The 22,760-nt window shown below is 35.6% G+C and overlaps 1 protein-coding gene across 12 annotated transcripts in view; it reads left to right on the top strand.

Annotated features, from left to right (window-relative positions):
• ADAMTS6 (ADAM metallopeptidase with thrombospondin type 1 motif 6) overlaps nucleotides 1–22,760 on the top strand; it is a 329,021-nt gene that overhangs the window by 205,384 nt on the left and 100,877 nt on the right. For 9 of the 12 annotated variants that reach the window (XR_009868073.1, XM_062212084.1, XM_062212085.1 and 6 more), the window contains 3 exons: nucleotides 923–1,030; nucleotides 12,010–12,155; nucleotides 14,208–14,271. Coding sequence is in view for 11 of the 12 variants with exons in the window: in XM_062212084.1 (XP_062068068.1) it covers nucleotides 923–1,030; nucleotides 12,010–12,155; nucleotides 14,208–14,271 (318 nt within the window). In the remaining variant the exon portion in view is untranslated. The remainder of the gene's footprint in view (nucleotides 1–922; nucleotides 1,031–12,009; nucleotides 12,156–14,207; nucleotides 14,272–22,760) is intronic. The other 3 variants (XM_062212091.1, XM_062212090.1, XM_062212087.1) reach the window with 2 other exon arrangements.

Here is a 22,760-nt window from a genome sequence, read left to right as displayed (position 1 = left end):
GCCATCACCTGCTGCCTCCCATGGTATACATTAGCAGGAAGCTGGGTTGGAAGTAGAAAAGCTGGGGCTCAAATTGATCCAGTTCCCTGATAATGTGCCTGAGGTCGTAGGTAATAGTCATTATTTTGTTAAAAAAAATTCTGTTCCACTGTGCAACCCTGGTCATGGTTCAGAATATATAGTCTGTTGATAAGTGCTAAGGTAGGATAATGAAAATTCATAATCAAGGAGGTAATACAGCCCCAAACAAAGTCTGAAACAATCCATAAAAATTAGCATTTGTTCAAAACCAAGTTTCCCTTTCATGGAAGTAGTCTGCAATGATGAACTGAAAACAACAACTGCTAGACTGCTCTTAGGCTTATATGAACATTAGAAATTACTCCAAACATACTTCAGATTTCTTCAATTCATATATTAAACCTCCACTCATTCCTATGGTGGAATTATCTCTGTCTCTCTCTCCATCCTTTTATATTTTAAAATTGTCTTTATTTAAATATTGTGGTAGATCTAGGAAGTCATTTATCTGGCAAAACTTCATTGTTAATTGGTAAATTTGGTCTGTCATATTTTCTTGAGTGGATAAACTTGTATTTCCTTTTTACATATTCATTTTCTTCTAACTCTTCTACATTAATGACATTTCTATATAGTATTATAAAATGATCCTAATCAATTTTAAAAGCTAAGATATATATTTTATCTAGTAAGAGTTATAAAGACAATTGCTTAAATGATTCTGCAAAATGAGAGACCCACTTTCCATAAGGAATTCCTCTAAAATCTTTATCTTTGAGGATTCAGCAGCAGCATGAGACCTTTAACATATTGCTGAGTGACTGTGAGTGTAATTTATAGAAGCACGAGCCATGAATTTCGTATGTATTTCTGATCAACTTGCTTTTGCCTTCTTTCCTAGGAAGTGTGTAGAGAGCTCTGGTGCCTCAGCAAAAGCAACCGCTGTGTTACCAACAGTATTCCAGCAGCTGAGGGGACACTGTGTCAAACTGGGAGTATTGAAAAGGGGGTAAGCTCAAATGATTTGCTAGCTATTTGACATGTAGAATGAACTGATAAATTTCTGGTGCTAATATCTAAACACTAAGAAATATTATATATTAATTTATATGCACTTAAAAACAATAAATTCTAGCCTAGTGGATTGTCATATCTTATTCTGTGCAAATCTGCCTTGTTTAGGAAATTACAGTAACCATTTTCTAGACCAGTTTCACCTTTTTGTTGAGATATCTATGAGCTGTATTTGTGCAATACAAATTTCAGCAACAGTTTTGTAGTCATATCAGATGGTCTAGTTTTTTTCTTATAATCCCTAGGAAAATTATGCAACCCCAAGATAAACTTTTTAAATTGTGATATGAGAGAAGGGATCAATAGTGAAAGAGTAAACAATTTATTGACCATAGAAATTAAAATAAATAACTTTAGTTTCATCAATCTAGTTTTCAGAAATATCATTGTTGAGTACATTCCAAACAGTTAGAGATAGTAGTGTGCTACTCCTGAAATTCTCTAAAAATTGCTATATATGTAATTCTAGGTTTTATTGCTAAGAACTAAATTTATAATAACAACTACTACAATCATTTGTTCTGAGTTCTGACTTCTTCCATGTTAGCTGGGCAAGTTTCAACAAAGATTACACTGAATTTCAGCTTGCAATCTGATGTTTAGATAAGAGGAATGAAAGCTTTGGGCAGCTGTCACAGTTTATTAATCCTTGCTGACGGCTTCATTTGGAATCCATGACCTAGTGCCATGGTGATGGCTTTTCCAAGCTGAGTATGGAAATGTTGGTAAATTGTGCTAAATATATGAATTGATAGGGTCATTTTAAAAGGATTTTTATAAGACTTTACAAGTAACCAATAAAAATACAGTGACCTTCATGCATTACCAAAAAAGTTCCTTCTTTTTTTTTTTTTAATTGAAATAATAGAAAATATTAGAAAGCACATTGTTGAAACAACAGTTTAGGTTTGTTTTGGAACCAATAATCCTTGTCAATGACAAATAACAATTTACATCAGTGTGTAATTAGAAGAAATACACTGCCATGAGCAGGGGAATATAATAAATGAGAATCTATTTCTTTATTTGCCATTGATTCATTATTATTCTTGTGATCTAGTTAAAGAGCCACAATTTTTATTTACCTAGAATACTACTACCACTAAGACTGTGGATTTTTATTTTACTTTATTTTAAAACAAGAAGCATAAAGAATTCATTCTTTTAAAAAGACACCTAAGAGTCCTTCTAGAAGCATTCTATAAATTATGTAATCACTCCAAATAAATAAGCCCTGAATAGTGACTATCTGTGAACACATAGCTCAGCCCTATCCATTATTTGTATGATAATCACGTATTGAATATGTCATTTTTGCTTAATAGTAGAACCCTCAAATGTCAAATCTTAAAGTATATGTGTATATGTGAGATACAGATAACACATTACTTGGAATTGTAGTTTTGAAGGACATTTCGAGAATACTCTCAAGTAATATTAAAGCAGACAATATTGAATTTAAATTTAGGTAAGAAAATAGAGGAGAAATACAGTTCTCCTCTACTAGCATAAATAAGAATAAGCGCAGGCAAGAGAAAGTGAATAAAATGGGATTAAAATATTCTTTTTCTAAAGACTCAGTGTTATTAATATAGGTTAATAGTTTTCAACTCTTTGTTCAAATGAATTCTAAAGAATTCTAATATACACATTTGACAAAATGAAAATACTCTGATTTAAAGCCCTTTGCAAGCCCCTTACCTAGTCTTTGAATCGTTGGCAGTTCCTGACATACCTCCAAGGAACAACTTGGGCTCCATGAAAAACTATTTAAGGACTTTGATGTCTAGCAAAGTGTGTGTGTAATTTATATAAGAGTATACTGTCATAAGGTTAATATAACGGATGTCACCACCTAAAATTAATTTACAAAACAAATCTTAGCCATTCTTCCAGCAACAAGGAAGACCCTCAAAACATTCCTATTATTAACTTTGAATCTATGAAGGAGCTTTTAGAGAACTTAATCAACCTACATTTTTAAGAAAAACAAACAAAAGAACCAGAGAACTAGACATGTAAGCTAAATATTTGTTAATTTATCTTTTATTTATTTTCTGTTAAATGCACTCATCATGTTATCTTTTACATGAATTTCTAATTTGTCTAATTTGTTGTTGATTTCCATTTTTGTTTTTGTTTTTTTCTTAAGAGAGAAGCATGTTTACTATTACCAAATGCAGATTTTACCCTTAAGGCTGTATCTATTTGGAAATTTAACCAGACCAAGAATTTTGACTAAGAGCAAAACAGCCATGCAAAGAGCTTGTGACAAAATTAAAGTGGAATTTTCAATTGTAAAAGTTTGTGTGGTTAGTCTGTAAACTTGCCATCTAAAAATAGTTGACATTCCCAGTAACAATGATGATGATGACTGAATATTTTATAAGTACTTACACTGTGCCAGGCACATATTATTAGGTACTTTACAACCATTCTTCTGTTTAATATCAATAAAAATCCTATGACGTGGGAACTGTTTTAACTCCATTTTACAGATGAGAAAAATAAGACTTAGAGCACAAGATTACACAGCAATTTAATGGCATAGCTGAAATTCCAGCCTAGGTTTTTCTGATTCCAGAGTTTAAATCTTTGTCCTTCAATACTGACTCTAATTTTACCTTGGCTTCACTTGGAAATATTACAGAGAAAAAAATCCATTTTTCATTGTCACAGGAATAAAGTGGGTCATAAAACCTGAGATGGGTAGTGACAATGTGTTTTACTCATGAATGCTAAATGAATTTTTTATTTATATACCTATAACAATTTCTTAGCTCAGGAATCACAATAAGACAACAATATGCGTAGAACATTGAGCTAAGAATTTATGTTTGTGTGCCAATTGCTGAAATGAATTTCTACAATGGTAGAAATTGGTTTCTACATATTTCATAGAGATGTTGTGAGGATGGAATGAGATAATGTCTCAGTGATCTTTTTGTGAGCTTCCTCTAAGGATATATTGCTACATATTACTAGAGTATTATCATTACTTTTCACTATTATTTGCCAGCCTTAGATGATGGTAGACAGAGATGCTAGTACCAGACTCTTAACTGGCAGCAATGAGCATTAGAGAGTTTGAGCATGAGTTTGTGTGTCTCAGGGACATGAATGGAACAACCACAATCCACAATCTTAACTGTGAGCTTAAAAACTACTCTCACTAGAAGAAATAAGAAAGAACCTACACACTGTCTGACCAGCAGTACAAAATCAAAGCTGCACATAGTCTTCTGACTAAATTTTTTAAAAGAAAGGGGTAGAAATATTGCTCAAGCAATAGCATAGACATATCCAGAGCATTGGATCCATGATGATCTCGTCAAATTCTGGCTGCAAAAGCTATGGGATCCCTGCCCAGGGGCACAGTTCCACAAACGTTCCATGTAAGTATGGGAACTGTTCCATGTACATTTAGCAGATGGAGTAAGAAATACAGCCAAAAAATTAAAAACTGATCTTTGCGTGAGTCCTGGGGGGTCTGACATCGCTATTACAGCCATTGGATGTTTGCCTGAATAAGCCATTCAAGGACGGAATAAGAACCATATGGGCTGAATGGATGTATGTGCTCAGGGACAGTAGCGTTAACCAAAGGAGGAAATTTGATGAGCCTAGACGGTACGCTGGCACTATGTCTATGGGTCAATCTCCTACAAATCAATCAATATAACTTTCAGCCAGAGAACTTTCCTCAGATATAGCAACAAAAATAATCCTTTGGATGGGAATCAGAAGGACGCCATATTTGATGAAATGGTAAATAAGTATGTAGATTATAAAAATTTTGTTCTCAGCGTTGGCATTGTTACGGAACAGGATATTAAGGATAATCAAGACTCAATCCTTATAATCCCTGTTGGTGACCACAAAGAAGGCTTCAAATACTTGGTTTATTGCCAAAGATTGATTTGCTTATTCTATAAGACTCAATTAGAGATATGGCTCACCATTTGGGCTTACATATAAGTGACATTGATCCCTAATTTCTTTGCATGGGAAACATAGGACTGGATAAGAACCGGATTATTATGTGCCCTTCTCAAGTACTGGATATGTAATAGAACATTTGTAGCTTTAGCTTTTAATTCACTTAAGGTAGAATATGGTATGTTTTGACTGAGTCCTAAACTATAAACATAGAAAGCAAAGAAAGAAATTGTTACAATTGCTCTAAAATTTTAAATGGAATGGGATGACAAGTTCTGATTTAAAATTTGGACTGAAATGTGGCTTTAGCATTCCCACACCTGCACAGAAAAAAATACAAGACTTTCAATAGTGCTTTGCTCCAACCCTTAGCTCTTCTGATTTGGGGAAAATGTTCTGAATCATCAGTATTTCTTTAAAATCTTAGGATTTCCTTAGCATCTTCTCATTCCAAATGCTGACAGAACCCAGTGCTGTTTCTAACAAGATATACCATAATAACACCCTAAAATCATTCTAATAAATAAGAAAAATTAATTGAAAACAATGTGTATGCTCAATACACATTGAAATTTTCCTTTGTGGAATTCTGACATGTTGTCAAATAGAATGATTTAAAATACATCTTGCTCATATACTATATTATCAGTCATGAAATTAACTAGTCTAATAGTAAGAGATGTTGTTTAATAATGGGTAGTATTTCATAAAAAGGCTCTTAAAGCCTCTTGGAATATACCATCTTTCTTGATGGTGTAATAGTGTTTAGAACAGTAATTTAAAGAAAATGTGAAAAGCAAGAATAAACAATATGAGATTTTACTAATTTTGGAATGTGATTGTTTCACCTTATACCTTTTGTCATCTTTACAAATCTGTTTGTATATACCTGGATTAACAAAAGAAAGACCTAATTTATCTAATGTCTACCTGGATTATTTAGGCTGAAGAAGTAAGACTGATTTTTAGAACTGTCAAAGGCACTAGGTTGGATATAACCTTTGAGAGTCAAAATTAGAAACTTTCCTCCATCTGCATATTTAACTTCCCTTCATAGAATTCTGTCTTTGGAAATAGAACTTTTACAAATTCAGCATCTACATGTGAAAAAGGATAAAAATGATCCAACACTGGGAAGACTTGCCTTTGTTTTTTCTTTTGTTTTTTATTCTTTTGAGAGGTAGAGTTACAGACAATGAGAGAGAGAGAGACAGAGAGAAAGGTCTTCCTTCCATTGGTTCACTCCCCAAATGGCCGCAATGGCCGGAGCTGCGCCGATCCAAAGCCACGAGCCAGGTGCTTCTTGTGAGTCTCCCACATGGGTGCAGGGGCCCAAGCACTTGGGCCATCTTCTGCTGCTTTCCCAGGCCTTAACAGAGAGCTGGATCAGAGGAGCAACCGGGACTAGAACCGGCACCCATATGGGATGCCAAGGCTGCAGGCGAAGGATTAACCTACTGAGCCACTGCACTGGCCCCGAAGAAGACTCACCTTTGTGATTTGTATATTTCAAGTTGCTTTATTTGGTGTAACCTAATTATTCTACTTGTGATTTAAACAGATTAAAATCAACATTTGTTGATCAATGCAATCATACAGAAAAGTAGCTCAAATCACTTGATCTATGTGAATTCCTTTATGGACCTCTTAAAGTTCTTTTTATTAAGTGAAGTTTCTTCTCCTTTTTTTAAAAAAAGATTTATTTTATTTATTTGAAAGGCAGAATTACAGAGTGAAAGGGAAAGACAAAGGGAGAGGGAAAGAGAGAAGAGAACTCTACTGGAACTTGAGTAGTAGGAGCCCAGATACTTGGTTTATCTTCTGCTGCTTTCCCAGGTGCATTAGCAGGGAGCTAAATCTGGAATGGAAGAGTAGGGACTTGAGCTGACTCCCATATGGGAATGCCAGCATTGTAGGCAGCTGCTTGACACACTGCACAATGCAGGACTCAATTTCTTTTCTTGAACTCATATACTACATTAGGATTTTCACTACCAAAGGAGAGAACTAGCAAGAATTCCCAAGATCCTTTCCTATAAATACAAAGTGGAAAAACAAAACATAAAAGAACATTTCCACCATGTATTAAAATCAAACAAGTTGTTTGATAAGAGTTTTAACTTCTTGGAAGGCATGTCTCCATTGAACTAACTTTTAAAGTTGTCCTAATCTGAAAAGCTAAAATGAGTCCCCATTTTGTAGTTAGGGAGAAAAAAGAAAGCAAATGACATGCTTTGAACTGAAGACACTGCTACAATAACTAAAGTTTGTAACAAAGTTTGCTATACAGATTGAGATTAACTTGTAAGTTAGTCAACTAAGTTGTTAACTAGTTATTAAACTAGAAACTAGTCTTTTTTTACTGCTGCATGACTGATCCATATTATTATGAATTTTTAAGCAATTTAACTTTTTTATATAGTTGTCTATTTAAAAAAGAGATTTATTTATTTATTCTAAAGGCAGAGTAATAGCAAGAGAGGAAGTGACAGAGAGAGAAAGTGAGAGAAAGAGGTCTTCCATCCACTGGTTCACTCCCCAGATACCTGCAACAGCTAAGGTTGAGCCAGGCTGAAACAAGGAGCCTAGGGCTCAATCCAAGCCTCCCAAATGGGTGGCAGGAACCCAAATACTTGGACCATCATCTGCTGTCTTCCTGGCACAATGGCAAGAAACTGAATGGAGGCAGAGGTGGTACTCAGTCCAAGTCACTCTGATATAGGATATGGCTGTCCCAAGAAGCACCTTAACCCTCAGAGCCCACCTCTGTGATTGTCTGTAATATTATATGTCCATGGGAAGAGATATAACCAAAGCATGAATTTATGCAGTAAAAGGTCTTCTAATAAACTATTTATGAAATTCTACTACCATGTAGATATTAGTGAAAACTAAGCAGCACTTTACAAACTGAATATTATATTTATCTTTTACTTTTTGTTTGAAAAGGAAAGCAATAGGATCTATGTGAGTTCTCTCACTGAGCTGTATTTTGTTAACATTCTAGAAACATGGTCACCAATATTACTAAATATTTTAGAACCTATATCTCTCAGTATGCTGTGGCCCTCTCAATCCCTTTCTCTTGTGAACAATGAAAAAAGGAAATTTTTTCTCTGCAAGTCATGTACTGAAGGCAATCTGAAATACTATGTGAATGCACAGCTCTTTGTTTTTAATCTTCAGTGTTATTTTATATAGTATTTACTAAAAAATTCAGTATAGTATTCTTTAATGTCTTCAAATTTCTAACTCTGCACCTTCAATTGATTTCTTTCTCATTGATTTTATGTATTTTTAGACAGATAATCCCTTTTCTGCCACTAAGTGACCTTGGGCAAATCAACTCCTTCAGGTTCTGATTTCCTCATCTGAAAAAATTAAGTGCTTAGACCACATGAATCCTGAAGTTTCTTTAAGCCTTAGATGCAACTCTGTGATTATATGAACTAACTATAAAACTAGGCTTGGATGTTATGTGAAATTAATAATGTTAAATCTATATCTTGAAAAAATAAATTTGAAGACTTGAATTTTTTTTTAATTTGACAGAGTTATAGACAATGAGAAAGAGAGAGAGAGAGAGAGAGAGGTCTTCTTTCCTTTGGTTCACTCCCCAAATGGCTGCTACAGCTGGCGCTGCGCCGATCCGAAGCCAGGAGCCAGGTGCTTCTTCCTGGTCTCCCATGTAGGTGCAGGGGCCCAAGCACTTGGGCCATCCTCCACTGCCCTCCCCGGCCACAGCAGAGAGCTGGACTGGAAGATGAGCCACTGGGACTAGAACCCAGCACCCATATGGTATGCCGGTGCCACAGGCAGAGGATTAACCAAGTGAGCCATGGCGCCAGCCCCGAAGATTTGACTTTTGAAAGCTGTCGATTTTCACTAATTGCAACCAAGGAAAAACATCAGTAATTACTAGTCAGGATTACTAGTCAGTAATTACTACTCAGTTATTTCCAAAGAAAAAATGATACAGATATAAATATTCTTACACACAGCCACTTCTAGTAACTGAAACACAAAACAAGATTATTTGGCCTGATGTTGTAATTTTTTAGGTGAAAATCTAGCATAATTAAAAATGGATTGTCTTCAGAACCAATGAAACAAGTCATAACGTGGCAGCTGGAAGATTTTCTTCATATTTATGTTAGCAGCCCAGATTCCAGTGTTTAATATGCTATTGACTTTACCAATTGCCTCTTCAATATTTTGGACAGATGACTTTTTTTCTCATGGTACTTTTCACCATCCATAACTTATAATCTTACAGCATTGTACTTTAATGCGTATCATGTTTAGGATCAGAATGTTCTTCCTTATAGCCAACCAGATTTGGACTTTCTTTTGACTAATTTCTTACAGACAGTTGGTAATTGCTCAGCATCTCCCTAAAATGTCCTTTATGATTTCACAAATACTTAAACATTTACTGAGTGCCAATTTGTGTACCAGTCACCAAGGAAATAAATATGAATTGACTGTGTTTACCCACCAGTATCTCCAGTTCCTTCCCGTAGTAAGCAAAACAAGATACAGGATTCTACAAAAAAAAAAAAAAAAAAAAAAAATCCCAAAAAACAAAAACAACAAAAAACTATGTGTTCACTCAATAAATTTTGTGCATGCCAAGTGCTATTCTAGGCATTCATCATTTCCAATACAATATTCTGTGATGATGGAAATGTTCCATATCTACTCTGTCCAACATTGTAGCCACTAGCCACATGTGACTGTGTAACCTTTGAAATACGGCTAGTGGGTCTGAGAAACTGAAAATTTCCTTTTAATTTAAATTTAAATAGCCACATGTGGCTCTTTAGTCTTTTATATACTAAGGAGGGGAGGCAAACAAGTACTCTGAATCAGTTTTTTTTTTTTAAAGATTTATTTATTTTGTTTGAAAGACAGTTGCAGAGGCTGAGGCAGAGAGAGAGGTCTTCCATCACTGGCCCACTCCCCAGATGGCCAGAATGGCCATAGCTATGCTGATCCAAAGCCAGAAGCCAGGAGCTTCCTCTGGGTCTCCCACGCGGTTGCAGGGGCCCAAGGATTTGGGCCATAGTCCACTGCTTTCCCAGGCCACAGCAGAGATCAAGATTAGAAATAGAGCAGCCAGGACTTCAACCAGCGTCCATATGAGATGCAGGTGCTGCAGGAGACGACTTTGCCCGCTACACCACAGCACTGGCCCCTCTGAATCAGTTTTAAGTGGTCAGAGGAACTAAACCAGGAAGATTTCATCCTTATTGCATGTTACAATGGAGGAACATGGCAGTAAAGGGCTGATGAAACAGAGCTTCAGAGTAAGAGTGTGTGGTCAAGGAAAGACCTGTCTGTTGAAATGACACTTTGCCTGAAATTGAGTGGTAAGAGGGTAACATGAGGAATTGGGAGTAGTGCATTACAAGTAGGACCAGCAAATACAAATGCAAATCTTCTAAAGAACAAGATTAGTGTAGGAGGGAACCTCTGAAAAGCTCCTAGACAATGTTTATTATGAAAAAACTGTGCATGGATTTCAGACATCTATGACACCAAATAAACTTACCTTTTAATTCCTTGTTTTTACAAACTTTTTGAGCTATACTGGTATTAGAGAAAAAGAAAGCAACGTATTTGGAGCAGTCTGTGCAAGGGAGAGAATGATTGAAAAGGAAACAGAGCTAAACCACTAACTCCACTGTTGAGCAGAATTGAGAGGAGTAGAAACCCACCAAGGTCTTTTAGCCAAAAAGTGACTTGATGTCATATCATGTTTTTAAAAGATCTCTCTGAATGTTCTCTGGAAAATAAATTCTAGTAGAAAAGGGTAAAGGCAGAGTGATCAGGTAAGAAGCCACTCCATTTGCCAGTTTGGTTCAGGGTGGTAGAGAGAAGAAGGTAAAAAGTTAAAGAATAACTGATGCATTGTGTAGGTAAAATCAATGAAGTTTGGTGATAGAAGTAGTTTACTAAGCTAATTAGTTTCTGAGCAGCACCTGTCATATTCCTCTACATTTTAATATAAGGTTAAATTTTTATTTAACAATCTTAACATTGTTGACACTTATTCAACTCTTAATAAGCATGTTCCCCATTGCTATTCATATAAGGAGATGACTTTCATAGTATCAGTATGTTTTTGTCAGTTTGATAATTCAGAAAAATGTACTAATAAAAGCCTATAAATAGTTGGTTAAAGTTAAGAGTTTCATTTTGCCATATTCTACAAATAAGATTTATCATGCTAAAGTTATGAGCTGATTATGCGATGTCTGTGTCTTGATAATTTATTCCTGGCTTTCTGTGTAGGTGCAGTATGTGTGGTTTATTACAGAGAGTTAAGTTGAGCAGAATTCCAGTACACATGTTCATGTAGGGACCATACACATGGCTAGTCAGTGTATATAAGGGTTTTTTGTACTCAGTCCCTTGTGTCTTGGCATTATTTTTATTATGTCTGCAGTGCTCGTGTAGATGAAATGCCACAACACATTCTTTTACTATTGTAGCTTCAACTAGTCTTTTTTATTTTTTTTTTAAGAAAGAGCAATTACCATCATAAAAATTCCTTTCTGGGGAACTTTCCATATTGCGTTATCATTTCATGAGTCTAATAATAGTGGAATATAAAAATCTTTTTTTACAAAATACTAAAATATCTAAAAAGATTTGGAGGTATATAGCTAGCTTCATAATGAGAAACACTAAAAGTCTGGAGGAGAAGAAACAAGGAAAAAGAAGCAAAGTCGATGATTTTAGACCTCCTGGTACACAGTAGAGATCTATAAATCACCATCTAGCTAAAAATAATTTGCAATCCACATGCACCTTCACCAATGTCTATGCACAATTAAAGAAAGCTATCTGTGTTATCTATTGTGAGAATGCTAATGCCTATAATTGGCCATTACTTGACCTTTATGTATTTCTACTCTGATAGCTCTATCTGCTAAAAGCTAATTCTGTGTTTTCTGTGAAATCTTGCAGTGGTGTTATCAGGGAGATTGTGTTCCTTTTGGCACTTGGCCCCAGAGCGTAGATGGGGGCTGGGGTCCCTGGTCACTATGGGGAGAGTGCAGCAGGACCTGCGGGGGAGGCGTCTCCTCATCCCTAAGACACTGTGACAGTCCAGCGTAAGTAGCTAAAGTAAGCCGGAGCCAACAAAAAGACACAGTTGGAAATGATTCAAAGCTGTGGTTTCACATGTTATCTGTAAAAACGTTTCTCTAGTGAGCCAAATGCTTGTCTTCAGAACAAGCAATAGGCACAGGAAAGTGGAGGAACTTTGTTAGACAATTGCTTTTTCTTCCTTTCCCCTTAACGTGTAACTAAAAATAAAATATGAAAAATAGAAAAGTATTGTTTCTGTCCCAGATAAGCCATACTTTTAATCTAGTATTAATCAGATATATATCTTCCTCCAAACACTACTGAATTATGGATGAATCCAGGTCTGGTTTTAGCTACATTACCATTATTCCCAGGAAACCTAAGGTCTTTTCACATGTCACATAAAATTATTACTGCTACATTAGTATTAAAAGGACCAATGAGAGCACTTCAAGGGTTGAAACGCCTTGATTCGCATCACAAATCACAATGAAAAGAATATTGCCCATGTGTTAAAATAGTTTCCATTCACATGCCCCCATTAATCATCTTCCTTAGCTGCCACCACTTTTCTCCCAATGACTGTTTTATACAGGTCAGACTGCTCCTCTCCCACCACTTTCCTCCAGCCAGAGTTCTCCTGGCGGAAGGCCAGGCCCATCAGTATTCTTCTCTAGCTCCATTGCTTCTCCTTCTCACCAATGCCCATTGCAGGTGGACTGTTGCTCTAGTTATATTTTACTGTCTTCCCTCAGACTAAACTCCTTCTCAGCTGCTACACGTTAAGTGCCCATTTTTTTTGTCTAGAACCCTATTTGAGAGCATTCTTTCCCAGCTAGTATTTTGGTGAAGAATGATGTGATAACACCTCTACTCCACCCTCCACCCACCTGCCAGGTTAAAAGATGGACTATTTTGTTTTTCTCTCATTTTAACTCACAATTCCATTCTTTGGTTCCTCTCTCTAAATGTACCTTTTTTTCTCCTTCATTCTTTTTTTAATTTAAAAGTTTTTCCTTTATATTCCGTGTTTCCGTTCTCTCACTTTCTATCAGTTATTAGCCTTCTACAAAATAACACATGCTGTTACCTGTTCATGAATCATCATCCTGTCACCATCCCCACTACCCATTTCTCTCAAGCTGACTCACTTTTCTCTCTTCCTTAGACCCACTGGCATTCAAAATATCTTCAAAATGTAGTTTACTTATCCCTTTGGTAGCAATGAGCCAAAATTATAATTTGGGCTTGATCATTTTTAAACAAGTACAGAGTACTTAACCTGAATTCAATTACAGGCTACTGTAAATTAAAAACCAAAAGTATAAAACCTTATGATAAACAATGTACCCAGATATTTAAAGAAATGACCTGGACTTCTTTTAAAAATAGAAATAAGTTTTCTTTTCACATTTAATACTAGCATGCCCAAATAATAGCAGATGGTTTTCCCTATGAAACATTATAAAGATTAAGCTGTGTAAATCAAATATTTGATATCTTCCTCTTTCATTTAATTTGAGTAATATGAAAATTTATATAATGCAAAGCCATCTGATTTTTGGATTTAGCTTCATGTAATATTTGAAATGAGAAGGAAATTCACTTCTGCATTACTTATCTGAACTGAAGCTTATTTCCAGAGATATTTAGTGTCCTCTCTTCACTTCTTGTCTTCAGAAAACAAAAACTACATTCCTACCTGGTAGACAGCATCAGACTATGGGTTTCATTGAAAAATTTAAGTGGCTTTTCATTATAAATAAATGATTCTAAAACTGATGACAGTACTACTAAGATAGTGAGAAAAATATTGATTTAATTACATTTTCTTAAGAGTAAAACATGACAATGAAGAGTCTTGTACATTACTCATAGTATATTGCCTTAACTTTTTTGTCAACTCTGTAATCATTGCTAACAATCACAGCATGATTATTATTTTAATAATTATTAAAATGTCAAATATAATATTTTTCTTAAAGTAAACTTTAATGTGTTTCCATCAAACAATATATGTACTCTTTGAATGGAAGATATATTATATTCACATGTTAAACAAAATGTTTTTTCAGACCTTCAGGAGGTGGAAAATATTGCCTTGGGGAAAGGAAACGATATCGCTCCTGTAACACAGATGTAAGTAAAACCAAACTGCTATGAAAAATTAACTTACTTTTTCCCTAGAGCAGGGAAATTTTTAAAATTATAAACTGTTCGATCAGAACTCTATGTGTCTCTGGGTCACATAAATTTTCTAAATTGCTACTAATGAATGGAGTTGATCACAACCTCATCAATTCCATCAAGGGTCAAGAGAGAGTTCCAGCACTAGGAGCAAGTACATTCTTCCCCAGCAGCAATCAAGGGAGACTGTACTGCCTTACCCCACAAAACTTACAACTTCACAACCCCTATCTTCATTGAGTCTGCCAGGACTAACCTTATTTTATCCTTTATCCCACTTTATGTTTGCCATTGCAAGAAGCTCCAGACTCCCACATTTTTATCCCTCATCTTTTTTCCACCCAATGATTTAAAATTGTGTGTAACTGCCCTTCTGATTCCTATCTGTGCCCAACTTCTGAAGGTCTTTTACTGTGTACTCTGAGGAAATCACAATCCATTATCAGCAAAATTGCTTATTCCCTCTGACTTTTTGGATTTTTCTTCCCTTTATCTTCTTGCTTTAATGGACACTGTCTCTCCTCGTAAGATACTTCTCTCTCTCTCCCTCTCTCTCTCTTTCTGTAGTTCCAAACGGGGGACCAGGAAAAGGATTGACTATCCTGATGTATGTTGTTATTCCTTCCGTATCATTCTTCATTACTCCCATTTGAAAACCATGGTTTTAAATTTTATGGCATCAAAGAGTTAACCGACTATTTCTCACTCCTGTGTTCTCCAACCATTCTCCTACCTTAATTCTTGATGATTTAATAAATATTATTATTATTATTCCATATCTTCTGGAATTTTACATAAGCATACAAACATGCTCCTGTCTGAAAATAAACTAATAAAAACACTCTGCAAGTTATTTGCTTTTTTTAAGAAAAAGATTTATTTATTTGAAAGGTGAAGTTGCAGAGATAGAGGGAGAGACAGAGGAGAGCGAGAGCTTCCATTTGCTGGTTCACTCCCCAGATGCCTACAGTTTGGGAGCTGGGCTGATCCAAAGCCAGGAGCCAGGAGCTTTTCCCAGGTCTCCCACATGGATGCAGAGGACCAAACACTTGGGCCATTTTCCGTTACTTTCCCAGGCCATTAGCAGGGAGCTGGATCGGAATTTGAGCAGCTGGGACTCAAACCAACACCCACACGGGATGCCAGGATCACAGGAGGCAGCTTTACCTGCTATGCCAATATGCAGGCCCCTCTGCTAGTTATTTTCTTTGTTCTCCTTTGAAACAAAATTCCTCAGAAAACTGGCTTATACTTATTGAAACCAATTCCTGTCTTCTAGTTTTTTCCTTTCTTCTTTTTTTCCCCTAATTTTGCTCCTGTCTGGTTTTTGCATCCGTTATTTTATTGAAATGCTCTTGTCAAGTTGTAGATGACTTCTGTGTTGCTAAATCCAGTAGTCAATTCTGAGTTTCTATTTTACATGGCTTTCACCAGGCTTCCAGGACACAACTTTTTGGTTGCTTGTTTACATCACTCCTCAATCTTCATTCTCCTTTGCTGTTTGCTTCTCTTTTCTCTGATCTCTCAATGTTAGAGTACCCAGGACTTAGTCCTTGACTTTCTCCCTCGCTGTTCTAACAATAATTCATTTCTTTGATGATCCAATACAGTTCTGTTGCTTATGATGCTATTTATATTCCATTTGATCCTCAAATTTATATATTCAGCTCAAACTTCTTCCATAGATTGCAGGCCCATATCTTACTAGATTAGACTTTTAATAGACTTCTAATATTTATCTCCAAAACATTGCCACAAACTTGTTCCCAACAGTTTTCTCCCATGTCAACTTCTAGAATTTTATTTTGACTTATAAGAGGATGATCTCTCAGGAAATCCTTTTGGTTTTGCCTACAAAATATGTTGTAGATATGACCACTTCTCACTACTTCCACTGCTACTACTCTGGTATAAGGTACCACCGTCTTTCACTGGATTACTTTAATAGTCTCTTCTGAGGATTTCCTGTTACTATTCCTGTCCTTTACAGCCTCAATATAAGAGGCAGAGTGAATCAGATTTTATTTTACTCAAAACCCTTCAATGGCAACTCACTTTACTTAAATATAAATACTTACAAAGGTTTGCAAGTTCTACACAGTCTGGCCTTCATTGATTTTATGAACTCATCTCTTACATGATTAACACATGATAGTAAACAAATCAATAAGAATTTAAGGATATTAGTGATAATGATTAAAGTGCTGAGTAATGGGCTATAATTTGAGAGTTACTGGGAAAAACTAATGTCCACAGAGTACTAACAAGGAGAGAATTAAGGACCATAAAAATCAAAGAACCCATGTAGTAGGAAAAAACAGATTGAGAGAAATAGAAAATGAGAAGATCTGAAAATGAAGCACATTTGAATTTGAGATATGACGGTGAGAATATTCTCAGTGATGGTACATCTGTAGTGTGGCCATGGGATTACAGGCCCAACTTTAAGTGGAGATGAAGGAATTCAAAGGATTTTGAAGTTAATGAGTTTAGGGAGTCTTCTATTTAGATGCAGAAGTCACTCAGGATGGTATTAGAATCTAAGAGCGTGAGTGAGACTATGAACCAGGTATCAAACTCCTTAATAAATGAAGGAAAATGACTCTCATTTGCTAGGCCAGGTACTGATTAAGCCAGATAGTGATTTGTATAATAGCTTGAATCTTAGAGGAATATGTGTTTTATACAATAATAAAAGAAGAGAATACATGCTATATTAACAGACTGTTAGGAGAGAGAAACTCAGACCCGCCTCTCAATTCCCAACTATTTCCTTCATTATACAACTGCATGAGTAGATACACATTTAAGCTCTAACAGCATATAGACTATCTAATGTAAATAATGTATGGTAAGTAGTGGAAAAAGAAAAATAAAAGTGGCAGATTTTAGACTTCCTCCTTTACCTTTAGATTTTAGATTTTAAATTTTTTAGACTTTAGATTTCCTCCTTTACCTTTTATTTGCCAGAAGATCACATGCCCACCTAAGTTGTTGGCATAATTAATTTAGAATGATCCTGATTTGTCCCTGAAATGGATTCCTAAGAGAGATTCTTAATAAAAAAAAAAATCTGAGTTCTATTAGCAAGAAAGCAGGCAGTGATAGATATTGGGTAAGGCATAGGTGACTGCCTCAGAGCTCTTTTAATTTCCCTCTTTACTAATAGAATTAACAGTAAAAGTAACTGCTGATAATATTTATTGAGCACTTACCTTTTATAAGACATATTATTATAATCATATTCTCTTCCTATCCTGAGAGAAGTCTTCCTCCTTCTCCTTAGTGAAGTATTGGTATGTGTATGAAATCTCTTTTTCTCTAGCATAAAAGAATAGGCATTTCTGTTTTTCATTCTGTTGACTTAAAACTATCATGTGGAATGATCTAAGAGGTTAAAAAATAATATATGTATTATAACCACTTTTAAGTACTGGTAACTAAAGGTTGGCAATGTACATATTTTCCTAGAAAATTTGATTTTTTAAAGAGTAAAAATATGGCTATATTGAGATTCTGAACCATATTTCATGTTGAAGTCTAAGGGTAATCATATTCAATGTACAAGGAAGGCAGAGACACATAATAGGGACTTATGTGACAGAGCATGAGGTCAAAATGAGCAAAAAGGAGAATGTGAGCTGAATATCATAATGTACAGTACAATTAGCTACTATGAAAAGTACTTTTTTACATTTGTAAAAAAGTTTCCTGGTACTTAGTTGCTTTCCAAAATCAAAATAATATTTGTTTTCCCCTATTCCATATTATTTGTGACTTATGTGTCTGCTTAATAATATGACCATGATAGAACTTCTGGTACCTAAGCTATACTTTGGCTGGGATAGACAGTCATGTTATTCCTGCATCTGAACTGCTCTCATTTCTCTCCTTTATGTGTCAAAGCTATAAAAAATGTATAGAACAAAAGGATTTTCCAAGTCATCATAGTGTGTTCTAAAATTTAAGTTTAGATTGTATGGTACTTGTATGTGTTCTTAGTCAACTTTCCTAAAGAGGCATGCTATTCAGCATTTTTTTTTCCAGTGCATGGTTAAAGTAATTAAGTTATTATCACCTAGGCTTTGGTAAACAGGGAAATTATAGCCTCTATTTGGAAGTAAGATTATAATGAAAAAAACATGCATTTGGAAGTCAAATTGACTTGAGTTTGAATCCTAACTATGATACTTAGTACCATGGCAAGTACCCTGTCATGGAATGGATGAGTCCAGCTTCTTGTCTCTGAACTGGAGGATGAGATGTAGATAAAGTTAGCAGAGGAATAAGATTTATTAGTAAAGCTAAAATACACACTGAAGCGGGAGTTCGGGCATGCTTGAGAGTGAGCTGTGCCTCATAAGGTTAGGGATCATCTGTTTTTGTGATCTGGAGGCTAAATAGGGTGTGGTGCTTTGGGTGGAGTTTGCAATGAGAAGGTGGAGATTTCCAGGAATTTGGTAATGTTCATTTTTTGATCTTTTTAGGAAGTCTCAGAAGTGTCATGGCATCAAGTACCTGATATGAGTAGAGGTGTCAGCCATGATAATTTTATTATAATAGGCTGTAGGCCGATATCATGGGGATGAGGTCTGCAGCCATGTTGGATATTTTCGGCCAGTGACAGTTCTGGGCAGCAGCTTTGCCACAATAGTGATCGCTGGTTGCCAGCCATCGGACACAACCCTGGTATGGGATGTGGTAACATATTTCTCCAGCTCTTTTTCTCATCTCTCTTTACATGTACCATAACTTCAGTTGACTCCTACATAGAGCATAATTGTATCAGATTTGCAGTTATTAGCAAATGAAAAGAAGGAACACAAGTAAAACATCTAGTGCTATTCTTAGTCCTTAATGTGCACTCAATACAGAATAATTATTTTTATCTAATAGTTTGCATGTTATAATGTACTCATTAAATAACCTCATTAAACCTTTAAGTAATTTTTTTGAAGAGGAAGGATAAGCTTTTTAAGAATATTTTTTAAATGAGGAAAGGCTCAGCAACAGGCTAGTACCATGGAAGGGATTCAGTGAGGCATGGAATTTTTGATTATATATATGGTATTCTTGTAACAGATAGAGCCCTTGGGAGGTAGATATGGCAAAGCCAGTTTCTCTGAGAGTTTTTATCATCTTTGACATTGTCTTATGTCCAGTCTAACCTTGCCCTGAAGCAGAATTAGATATCTAAGAACATTCTGAAACTGTAGGTCTTACCCCTAGGGAGAGGAGCCAGGTAAGTGATGAACAGGTACAGAGTTGTTCATTAACTAAGAGTGTTACAGCCTTGTTCCAAAGTATTATTAGAAAACAAATGTGTGTCAACCACTTTGTTCTTATAAATATATTTAGAAACATAAATACAATACATGCATATGTATTACAGGAAAGAACACAAACAGTAATCTTCCTTAGGTTACTATGAATTTCATAGTATATATTATGTTTTGAGAAATAAGGAGTGGCTTTTAAGTACATAATAGAGTTTGTTTATCTTGTTTTAAAAAAGATTTCTTTAAAAATTACAGAGTAAAAGTTTATTTCTTAGCATATTCATAGGCTTAGGAGAAAGGGTTAGGCCATAGATAAATGGCATTTTAAATTCAGGGTAGAAGAAGTTGCTTAGCCCGTCAGTTAAGATACCTGCATTCTACATCAAAGGGCCTGGGTTCTATTTTTGCCTCTGACTGCTGATTCCATGTTCCTACCAATTCAGACCCCGTGTTACGGGAATATGTTTCCTGGTTTTTATTCCAGTTTCTTGCCCCTGCATGAAATAAGAATTCAAAGCAGGGGCATAAGTAAGGTGCATAAATGAGATTTATTTAAAGTAAGAGAGAGACTATAAATTCACATGTGAGTGTAGATAATCCCATGGGGAGAGAAACCTGCCATGAGAGGGCCAGAGAGATGCCTGCTAGAAGACAACACAGGAGAAGGGGAGTGAAGGGCCAACAGCAAGGTCAAGAAGCCAAAAAAGAGCCACTCCCAACAGCAACAGTTCCTTTTATGGGATGGTATTCATTTTAATATAGAGAGTGGACTTTGGGCAGGAGTTAGTGTGTATGAAGTTTTCTGGTGTCTCCATGTGGATAACTTCCATGTGTTCATCATGGTGTCTCCTCTTGCCCAGTTAAATCATGGGAAATTGGGTGTACTGGATTGTCATACAAAGAGTGAAGTCACAGTGCAGGGCTGTGAGACAGAGTTGTGGGGAGATACCTGGCTCATTTACTCCTGTCTAACTTCCTACTTGGTTCCCCCTTGTCACCGGGGAGGCAGCAGTGCTGGCTCAAGTAACTGAGTTCCTGTCTCACACATGGGAGACCTGGATTAAATTTCAGGCTCCTGGTTCTGGCCCTTGTTCCTCTCTAGCCCTTGCAGGCATTTGAGTAGTGAACCAAAAGAGCATTCCCCTTTTCTCTCTCCTTCCATTGTCAAACAAATACATTTTTAAAAAATTTTATGTATTCATTTTTATTTTATTTGAAAGAAAGACATGGAAAGAAATCTTCCATACACAGGTTCACTCCCAAAATGTCCTTAACAGCCAATATTGGACCAGGCCAAAGCCAGGATCCTAGAATTCAATCTGGATCTCTCATATGGGAGGAAGGGATCTAACTACTTGAGCCATCATCTGCTGATTCATAAAGTGTGCATTAGCAGGAAGCTGTATCAGAAGTACAATAGCCAGAACTGGAACTAGGCACTCTGATACGGGATGTTGGCATCCAAAGTAGTGACTTAACTGCTGTGCCATGTGACTGCCCTTAAATATTTTTTTAATTCAGGTTATGAAAGACATATACAAATAACTTTAATTTTAAGAATATGCATAAAAGATTATGGTATCAAGCCTGACAGCCAGAATCAATTTTGTATGGACAGTCTGAATTACTAGTCCTTTATTTTATTTTACTTTAAAAATAAATGTGTACTTAAACTGCCAAAAAATATCAGAAAGTTGAACCAAAACTGATATTGAGATGATTCACTACATGTTTGGACCACTAAATTTAGCTTTAGAAATGTCTTCTTATCAATTACTTTAATTAGATAGCCATATAGTATCTGAAAACTTGGGATTCAGGCATTTTATTTGCACCTTGTAAAAAAGGAATGCATAAGCAAGGTCTCTGTTAGCCCACGTGTTATCTTTGTATAACTTACAGAGAGATGTCCAGCTGAGTAAACAAATAAAAATGTGTCCTTCATAGTTCCTTGTCAACAACACGGCTTGCTAAGCAGGAAGTGTTTGGATTTCAAACTTCCTCATTTAACAAGATATAACTTGCTAAGAATATGTTGCTTTCCTGGAGAGGAAGAAAATTAAATCTTGGGTGTGTTGAAGGCTGATCTAATGTAACAGGGATGAAGCAGAAGTTCATTTGGTGTGAAAGCAGAAAGGAAGAAGCAGAAGGTGGGAAGGAAGTAGAAGAACAGAATGCCAATTTTACTCATTTTGTGATTTTCTTTGAGATCAGAGAAATCTTCCTAGCCTGCCCATTTCCTTTAGGAATAGGAGAGGAAATACAAAGCAGAAAAATAGTTTTCATTCTCGGTCTACTTCTATTACTCATAAGACATAATATAGTATTTTCAGAATTTTCCTCATTTGCAGGACATTTTAGGATGTATTTCTCTTGAAGATAAGGACAATTGGGATATGTTTGTAAATGAAAGAAAGAAAGGAATTGCCAAGGATTTGGGACTTGCCAAGGTCACCCTATTTTTGGGAAAAAAAAAAAAATCAGGATTAGAACCCTACTAATAGAATTGCTACTGGAAAGTTTGTCAGCAGAAACTAAGATTTCTTTCTATAGCAACTTTTAAATGCCCCTGTGAATTACTCTGTTTATAACTTATTTAATAATAAAAAGTTAAATTTAGTCTAAAGGAGATGCTTCTAAATGGTCAGGATTACTGGAAGCACAAGATAGCTTATAAAATGTGTTGACCTACATAGATCTCTGAAAAAAAAAGTGGTGATAAAAATACTATTTTTTTTTAATTTCTTTGAAGTACTAAGAAGATAAAGATGCTGAGAACTGCAGCTTTGCTCACTGGATTTATGTGGGTCCCTTCTGGTCAGTGTTTAAAAAGAGAGGACACTTGATTGGTGTTTGCGTTAGGCAACTGAAAATTTGTCAAGCTTTACATAAAAAAATCTGTCGCTTATGCCAACTGTTTTCTGTTAGAGTTTCTGTTTGGTGTCAGCATTCATTATCCTTAGGTAATATAAAAAGCATTAGTCCTTAAACTCTCCACTATTCCTAAACTAAAAAAATTTTTTAAAAATAATTTTTCCTCAAGAAATCGCTATCTCTTTTGAACATTCCCATTTCTCTGAACCAATATATGCCATGCAGCTCCTGCTGGGCCTATTTCTAAACAACACAAATTCAGAACTTTCACTAATGATAACATTATAC

The sequence above is a fragment of the Lepus europaeus genome, chromosome 15 (assembly GCF_033115175.1).
Source record: "Lepus europaeus isolate LE1 chromosome 15, mLepTim1.pri, whole genome shotgun sequence".
NCBI lineage: Eukaryota > Metazoa > Chordata > Mammalia > Lagomorpha > Leporidae > Lepus > Lepus europaeus.
This window is presented reverse-complemented; position numbering and strand designations above follow the sequence as displayed.